This window comes from Gambusia affinis, linkage group LG11, assembly GCF_019740435.1.
Source record: "Gambusia affinis linkage group LG11, SWU_Gaff_1.0, whole genome shotgun sequence".
Lineage (NCBI taxonomy): Eukaryota > Metazoa > Chordata > Actinopteri > Cyprinodontiformes > Poeciliidae > Gambusia > Gambusia affinis.
Genome location: NC_057878.1, coordinates 6400996 through 6409792, shown reverse-complemented (window position 1 = coordinate 6409792; position 8797 = coordinate 6400996). Strand labels below are relative to the sequence as shown.

General features: G+C 40.8%; 1 protein-coding gene across 1 annotated transcript; it reads left to right on the top strand.

Moving 5' to 3' along the window:
- Positions 1 to 1715: 1715 nt before the first annotated feature.
- On the top strand, positions 1716 to 5959 carry cnga4 (cyclic nucleotide gated channel subunit alpha 4). The gene is made up of 6 exons (XM_044132542.1): positions 1716 to 1774; positions 1869 to 1975; positions 2803 to 3386; positions 4006 to 4251; positions 4407 to 4572; positions 5196 to 5959. The coding sequence occupies exons 1-6, from the start codon at positions 1731 to 1733 to the stop codon at positions 5957 to 5959; spliced, it is 1911 nt and encodes a 636-aa protein (XP_043988477.1). The 5' UTR covers positions 1716 to 1730.
- The last annotated feature ends 2838 nt before the right edge of the window (positions 5960 to 8797 follow it).

Here is an 8797-nt window from a genome sequence, read left to right as displayed (position 1 = left end):
GCAAAGGCAGAACTCAGTGTTTTTGCAAAGGGTTCTTTTGAATAGTATAAGGCAGAAGACAAGATAAATCAAATTTTCTTTGTATGGCACATTTCAGCAACAAGGCAGTTCAAAGTGCTTTACATCATAAAAACACAAAAATTATAAATAAATTACTGATTTTTATTTGTGAAACTCTCCGACGGTGGTGATTGAACCGCTTTCACACCGATTTGTCCGATCTATGGATCGGGCATGATTACGACCGACTCCTCTAGCTCCCGATTCTTAGACGCATACAAAATGTTTCTTGATGAAGAAATGATCTGTGTTATGCACTTTCACCTGCTAGTGGCAGCTCCTGATCAGTATATTTTGGACACTCAGTGTCACTCAGAGTCTGTGCTGGCTGAGATAGAAGAGACAAAGAGACTCTCTTGGTTTTCTATGGGGAGGAAAGAATTCCCTGAGTGCCCGTGACACCTGTTGTTGTTTCCTGCCATAGAGACGGGCATCGCCCGGCACTGCACAGGTAGTTTTGCTATCAGGTCAGAAATAAACATCTCTGCCCGATGCAAAGCGCCCACCTCTGAGCACCGTAGGAACACCTGTCTTTGAAGTGAAAGTCGTAAGAAGCTGGTGCCGATAATGGATGATTTAGGTAACGTTAGTGTCAGGACGAACCGATGGCGTGGGCTGCTCAGGCGGCATCATGGACAAAAAATGAATGAGGAAGGCAAAGATGGAGGCAAGGATGGAGAGAAAAAGAAGCCCTTTTGGGACATGAAACTTAACTTCAAGTGAGTAATTGGTAATATAACTTGACATGAAAAAAACTATTTGGATCTTACTTAAGGTTTGTCATTATTTTAGTGTATATTCAGGTTTCATCTGTTTTAAATGAGTAAAGACTTCTGAAATGCTTCCACAACATGTTCTGTTCTGAAAGGCATTTTTATGATAAATAATATTCTATAAATATCATTTTCTTGTGTACAGCATAAACTCCTGCAATTAGTCAGTCGGAAATAAACTGTGTTAACACCGTTGAGTGGCTATGGCAGATTTTAAATACATCAACAACACTGTAGAGGGATCATTATTTAAATTAGGCAATGTTTTTTTTATGTATTCAAATTTACAAATCTCTCAGAAATCATTGGCTTTGCTATATATTTTTGTTTTTCAGTTTTTTTGAATGTTTGCATATTTTTGTCATGTTACAGCTACAAACATTATTCTATTTTACTGGAACTGTATGCAGGAAACCGAAGCAAAGACGTACTTGTGTGAAGTAAGCAAGCCACGTGTTGGCAGTTTGACAGCTTTCCTGTTTTGGACTATGGAGTGAAATGATCACAGATAATCTCTCACCCAAGTGGATTAAATGACTTTTTAAAGCCAAGAGTTACATCAAATTTTAATTAGGCGTATTAGATCAAAGGGTGTCGAATATAAAATGCAAGCCACACTATTTAAAACGTTGCCTCTGAAGTAGTTGTAATCTTTTCCTCCGACAACATCACTTTGTGTTGGTCCGTCTCATACAATTCTGAAAGAATATATTTCACTTTGTAATGTGTAAAACGTCAGAGGGCAGGATTACTTTTGCAGTTGTACACTTCGAGTCATCGATGTGGAGTCGTGTAAGACTTTCTGCCTGTTTCTTTCTTCCACGTCACATTCCTCTCAGCTGGAGCGAGTGGGCCATTGATCCTGCAGAACAGTTCTATTATGTCTGGTTGCAAGTGATGATAGTGCCAATTGTTTACAACTGGGTAATCATCATTTTAAGGTAAATGATGGCAGCATCATGCATTCGCTACGGTATAATTTGTAAATGAACAGACGTCCTATTAGACAAAGTGCTGTTGTTTCTGTTTTATCAGGACCTGCTTCACAGCGATTGGTCAGAGCTATCTTCCTGTGTGGCTCACGCTGGACTATGTGTCAGACCTCATGTACGCTGCTGACACGACTGTCACGCTGCATACTGGTAAATACAATTTTTTTTCTGATTTGATTTCAACTCTTGGTCTCTGCAGCCAAACAATAAAAACGGACTTTAAATGCAACAAGGCACTCCAAGCAATCAAGCACAATGTAATTTAGTTTTACTTTTGTTGGCATATACAACATGTTAGTATCTCTTTACCTTTATCAAAAGAGAAATGTTCTCTTTTCATGAACATACAGGCTACTCTAGGTCAATTATTTCTCAGAGCTCCCTTTAGAGCGTCGAGTCAATAGTAATGGGAACAGACTTTAATCCAAATACCTGATTCCTGATTAGATTCAGTGACAATACAACATTAACAACTTATTATAAACCCAAATATTATCCACTCACTTTTAGAAAACACATTTAAAATGGAATAAGTGACTGTTAACATTGATTGCTGCTAAATTCACTGTCTGTGGATTGTTATCAATAAATTTTTTAATATTTGATCAGCTAATGAACAGCCTATTTCATTGTAATGTTGGTTTGCAATAAATTAATTATTCATTTTCCTTCTTTTCTTTTCTTTTTTTTTTTGGTCTCACTCCCATTCCTTCTTGTTGCATTCTGAACCTTCTTAAGGTCTAACTGTGCAACATCTGAAGCCTTGCCAGTTTTCGACTGGTTTTAAAATTTAGATCAGGAGTGTATTCCACAGCCAAACCACCAAAAGTTCAGTTTTGGTGGTTTGGGCTCGCATAAAAAGCACACTCCGATATTTGCAACAGTGACGTCACCTGTATCCACGCGCTCGAGGTAGACATCTTTCAAAAACTGGGCAAATGTGACGAGTTCATCCTTCCTTTCCCACTCATCTGCAGGCTTCCTGGATCAAGGAATCCTCATCAAAGACCTGACTCGCCTCAGGAAGCGCTACCTGCGCTCCAAACATTTCATGTGGGACTTAGTTTCCCTGCTGCCCACTGACTTCCTCTACTTTGCCTTTGGCCTTGAGACGCCCTTGGTGAGGATCAACCGGCTTGTCCGTATCCCGCGGCTCAACGAGGCCCTGGATCGGATGGAGACAAGAACCTCCTACCCTAACACTTTCCGCATCACAAAGCTCATGATCTACATCTTTGTGCTGATGCACTGGAACGCCTGTCTTTACTTCGCTCTGTCGAAATACATCGGCTTCGGAAGCGATCTGTGGGTCTACCCCAACATCACTGATCCGATGTTTGCCTCCATGCGGCGCCAGTACCTTTACTGCTTCTGGTTCTCAGCTCAGATTTTCACTACCGTAGGAGACACCCCTCTGCCGGTCAGGGAGGATGAGTATTTATTCATGATCGCAGACTTGCTCATTGCCGTGCTGGTGTTCGCATCGATTGTCGGGAATGTCGGGAATGTCATCATGAGCTTAAGGGACAGAGACAATGTCTTTTTCCCTGACCACGAGTTGGTGAGTTTCAGAGTTCCTCTGTTTTTGTTTTGCTTTGTCAAATAGAGTTATTGAAAATCTGTCAATCTGTAAAATACTTCTATTTTCTAAGATTTTAAGCAAACAAGCCTTGTAAATACCAGCCCTTTTTCTAAGCAGAGGCTTTAGATCTTTGACTACTGGGAAATGATTGCTTCCTGGAAATGTGGACTCTGTCGAAGTTTTAAATTTTACCCAATCACTAATGTTTGGCAGTGATCTCTGTAATTTGCCAGTTTGACGTTATGAAAGCTTACCGGAAATCGCCTGCACTGGAAACAACCTTCAGGCTTGGAACCCATTCAATGTGGCTGAATTAAAAAAAATCTACAAGAAAGAGTGGACCAGAGTATTATTCCTATAAATAGAATAGGAATAATAATTCAAAAACTACATTTCCCCTTTATTCTATTCAGGGTGTCTGACATTAAAATGCGTTTTATAAAATATTTAGTAAGTCAAAAAAAAAAAAAAAAAAAAATGCTCAATCAGAAGAAATCTGAAATGAAGCTGACACTTTTCACAGAACTGTCCTAATTCTCTCTGAAAACATTTTTTATCTAGGTGTGTGGAAGATAAACTTGTACTTTATCTTCTACAGGTGAAAGCATACCTGCGTAGCCACCACATTAACAAGGAGCTCCGACAGCGCATTGACAACTGGTACCAGCATCTTCACATCAACAAGAAGATTATGCGGGAGAACGAAATCCTGCAGCAGCTGCCGGTGCACATGAGGACAGAGATTGCTGTCAGCGTCCACCTCCCGACTCTTTCTAAAGTTACCATCTTCCAGAGCTGTGAGAAAAGTCTGCTGGAGGAGCTGGTTCTTAAGCTCACACCTCAGGTCAGGGGGCGGTAACACACAGAAGTTCACCAGTGATCAGACAGCAACGAGAACTGAGTCTTTGCAGCATTTGTGCAACACCAACAACGAGAAACTTGTTTCCCTTGCACACTGTTGCATTAAATACTCGGTATCCCGTGCCTTTTGCCTTGCAGGTGTTCAGCCCAGGAGAGTATGTCTGCAGGAAGGGAGACGTGGGCCACGAGATGTACATCATCAAAGAGGGGAAGCTCGCAGTTGTAGCAGATGACGGCGTTACAGAGTTTGCGGTGCTGAGTGCGGGGAATTTCTTTGGAGAAATCAGCATCCTTAACATCAAAGGTAGGATAAAGGCTCTGCATGCTTACATAAATAACTTTTTGTGTACTTTTTACAACTTTTTGTGGATTTGCAAAGAAATCTTATTTCTGTGTTTTACAGTGCGACAAAACAAAATAACAAAATAAAAATAAGCTAAATCAAACATGGAATCATTCAAATGGGTGTTTTGAAACCAAAGTATAAAGAGGAAGTACATATAGCCTACGGCATGATTAGATATATGTTACTTTATAATTACATAGCTGCAGAAGTACAAATATACTAAAAAGGCTGTTTTAATTACGTGGTCGGCAGGTAGTTTTACCCAAGTCGACCAGTAGGCGGTGCCACGGTGTCATGAAAAGGAAGCGTATAAATTGTTCCCAAGACCAAATGTATGCACACTTTTGAATTCGAGCAAAGTTATTTGTAACTAAGCTAAGACAAGTAAAGTTTGGTCTGATTTAACTTCAGAGAGCGAGGTAAAAAATATATTTGTGTGTTTTTATTCAGTGTAAAATATCTGGTTTCAAATGTAGAAACAATACTGGAGGATACTGAATAAATAATATTAACATTTAAGTCTTGTTTACTTCAAGATTATATTATATCCTTAAGAAAATACGAATTCGCCCCCCTCCAAGGTAACAAGTCGGGAAACCGTCGCACTGCCAACATCAAGAGCATCGGCCACTCCGACCTGTACAGCCTTTCCAAAGAGGACCTGACCAATGTGCTGTCCGAGTTTCCTGCAGCCAAGCGTCACCTGGAGGAGAAAGGCCGGCAGATCCTTATCAAGATGGGGATGTTGGAGGAAAGGGCCGAGGAGGAGGAGGTGGAGGCTGAGAAGGTTGAGACAAAGATAGAGAGGCTGGAGAGCAACGTGGAACTCCTGCAGGCCAAGCTGGCCCGGCTCATGGTGGAGCTGGAGTCGAGCAACAGGAAGATGAGGGCCAGGGTGGAGCAGCTGGAGCTGCGGGTCGCTGTGCTGCACATTCACCTGCCTCCTGATGAGGAAGGACGTGAGGGGGCGTCGGGAAGAGAGGACGGGGTGGGAGGAGAAGCTGACTGGGAGCGGGAGGAAGCAGAGGGAGAGGAGGAGGGTGCGGAGGAAAATGGGGGAAAGCAGGGAGATAATGGCGATAATGATGTGACCAAAGAAGGAGACGGTGAGAGCACTAAAAGTACAAAGGATGAGACTGAAAGAGTGGCGGCGGGGAATAAATTTGATCTGAAGGACTCGGACTGTCTGGAAGGCAAAGAAAGTGATGGAGAGAAAATCATAGAGAAAGGAGACGAAAGACCTGGGGAAGGTGATGGAGCTGAGACTGAACCGAGGAATCAAAACCATGACCCATCTGAAGAGGGTGAATCGGTGGACAAGGAATACCAAAGAAGACTCAGATGAAAAAGACGTGCAGGGTTCAAATTAGAAGAAAATAGGACATGTAAACAAAGTTAAACATTTTCAGTGTAAGTTAAAGATGTTTAGAATAGCACAGGATCAATGAGAGGAGTATTTTGTGTGTGAAGTATATCACACACAAAATACATCCAACAAAACATGCAATGGAGTAATTAAACCTGAAGTAAAAACAAACTCTTAGCTCTGATTCCATGTGTTAAAACAGGCTCACATAGTCAGAAGGCAAATTGCTCAACTATTTTTCTAGATCTTCATAACTGCTATTAAGGCCACCTAGATGCTAATATAAAAAATAATTATTAAAAAACCCTGATCAGGTGAGAACATACTCCGTGACTTCTGTTTTGAAGTCACGAAAAGTTCTGCTGTAATACACGCATCTTTCCCTAGATGGCAGCATTGCCTTTTCCACACAAGATGATTTTGGATTTGGAAAGGTTAACCATAATGTATATATAATATAAACAATTATTTGACAAGTTGTGACACAACACTGTTCTTTTTTTATAGTGTACTATGTAAATCTTTGTTTGTTCTTTGTGATTATAATAAACGAGCATTTATTTATTTTATTACAAATCAAATTTACTTCAGTGTTTAAAATATATCACAGAAGAAAATTTTGTGTATTATTCCCCCCTGTCACATGTAAGGTAATGTGATATATTTTTTAAATCTGAAATCTTGTGTGTTAATTTAGCCAATGTACTCTTGGTTTGTATTTCAAAATATTTTTTTATTGTTAAATTAAGTTGAGATAATTAAAATGTACTGAACCAAATCATAACACTATTGTCTCGAGTTTACTTTATTGATGTTTGTAAAATTGGGCTGCAAAGAGGCACAGTTGGTAAGACTTTAATCTTGCAGCAAGAAGGTCCTGGATGGCGTTTGCATGTTTCCCCCTTTTATTTTATTTTTATTGTTTCAAGGAAAATAAAAGTAAAATAAAATTCTAACCACCGTATTATGGAGCTGTGATGTTATGTTCAAGCTGTATCTAAAACCCCATAACTAAGAATTAATTTACATTTTACATAATAAAACGAAATGGAATCAAACCAAAATCAGCCACCTGAACAAAAACTCAGTACAACAACATAGCAGCAATTCATATTAATCAAGAATCTAATTGTATCCTACTATATCATCACCATCATGCGGGGAAATGCAAAGCAAATATAGTCTAGATTTTTCCCAACAGGTATAAAGTTTCTGTTTCTGCTGCTGACAGTCCTGGAGGGCTGAGCTGATCTGAGACTGTAGCTCCTCTGATCAGAGGAGAGAAGGTTTCTGGTTATGAAGTTATGAAATAAGCAAAATTGCAGCCATTTTACTGATTTAGCCCCAATGATATCTATTTAACCTGTAGAACAACTTGGCTGCAGAGTGATTTATAGATCCAAAAAGCTCAAAGGGGTTAATAGTTAGATGTTAAACCTCTAGATCTAGAATTATAAGATTGGAATATCAAGGCAAAGAAAACTCAGTAGCTGCTGGTGGGGATCATTCAGGGGCCTACGGACACTCAGGGGCCCCTAGAAATGGTTTAACTGTAACAACATGTAGCATCAGTTATAGAGAATGACAATGTTATTAAATTGTATTTAATGCATTCAGCTGAGAAAAATAAATTGTACATTTAGGATTTAATTAGGACGTTTACATTTTAAAAGTTTAAAGAATCATATTGACAGTTTGATGGTTGTGTTACCATGGCTACAATATGATGTAATCTTTGTGTTTGAGTTGGGTTCGTTCACAAATGCATCATAGCAAATAACCAATAATCAGTGATTGATTTTAAACTGGGCCAATAAACCTGGTCTCCCTCTCACAGATTCACCTTATCAATATTTAAACATGTTAGTGATGCTGAGGTTCTTAATAGGACGGGTTTCAGAGGGCTGGGGGGGGTTCTGTCTAAAGCCCCATATTACCCCATATTACCTGCATGAACAGTTGCTGCGATGTGCATCTCTGGAATCTACCTGGAATCTACCTGGAATCCACCTGGAATCTACCTGGAATCCCCCGGTAGCCCCTGTCAGTCCGCCGATGCTTTGGAGACATTTTGATTCATTTCATTGTGGCACGTTTGGCTTTATGCTGCGGTTCTAATTATTGCTACAATATTTTCTCTGATGTTTATTTTATGAATTCTAAATGCTCTAATTGGGTCGAATCTTCCATTAACACTTGAGGTTCTGCAAGAACTTCTATTTACAGCCGAGAACTTCCAGCCCAGATCCCGTCAGCAGCGGCTTCAACCCGCCTGGTAGAAACGTGAAGGAGAAGCAGATCAAACAGAGAGCAGGTGGTACCGGGTGGTGGTACCGGGTGGTGGTACCAGGGTTTTGAGCTGTGTCGCGACTCGCAGTGACAGTCACAGTACCATGTCTTATATCAGGATGTCTGATATAAAGACAGATATTCTTTATATCTGTCGGTGGGACCGACTCAGACTGCCTGTAGCGAATTAAACCCTAATAATTCGGGGGGATTATTAGGGCCCGAACTAACTCACGTGCCTGTTGAGTTTGATTGATCCCTTTTCCAATATGTGAAACATTTGTGAACCTCTCCTTGGGCTGCCACCTTATCGTGGTGGAGGGGTTTGAGTGTCCCAGTGATCCTAGGAGCTCTGCTGTCTGGGGGTTCATGCCCCTGGTAGGGTCACCCAAGGCAGACAGGTCCTAGGTGAGGGACCAGACAAAGTGCAGCCCAAAGACCCCGATGATGAATGGAAACTTTGGACTTGGTGTTCCCTCGCCTGGACGCGGGTCACCGGGGCCCCACTCTGGAGCCAGGCCTGGAGGA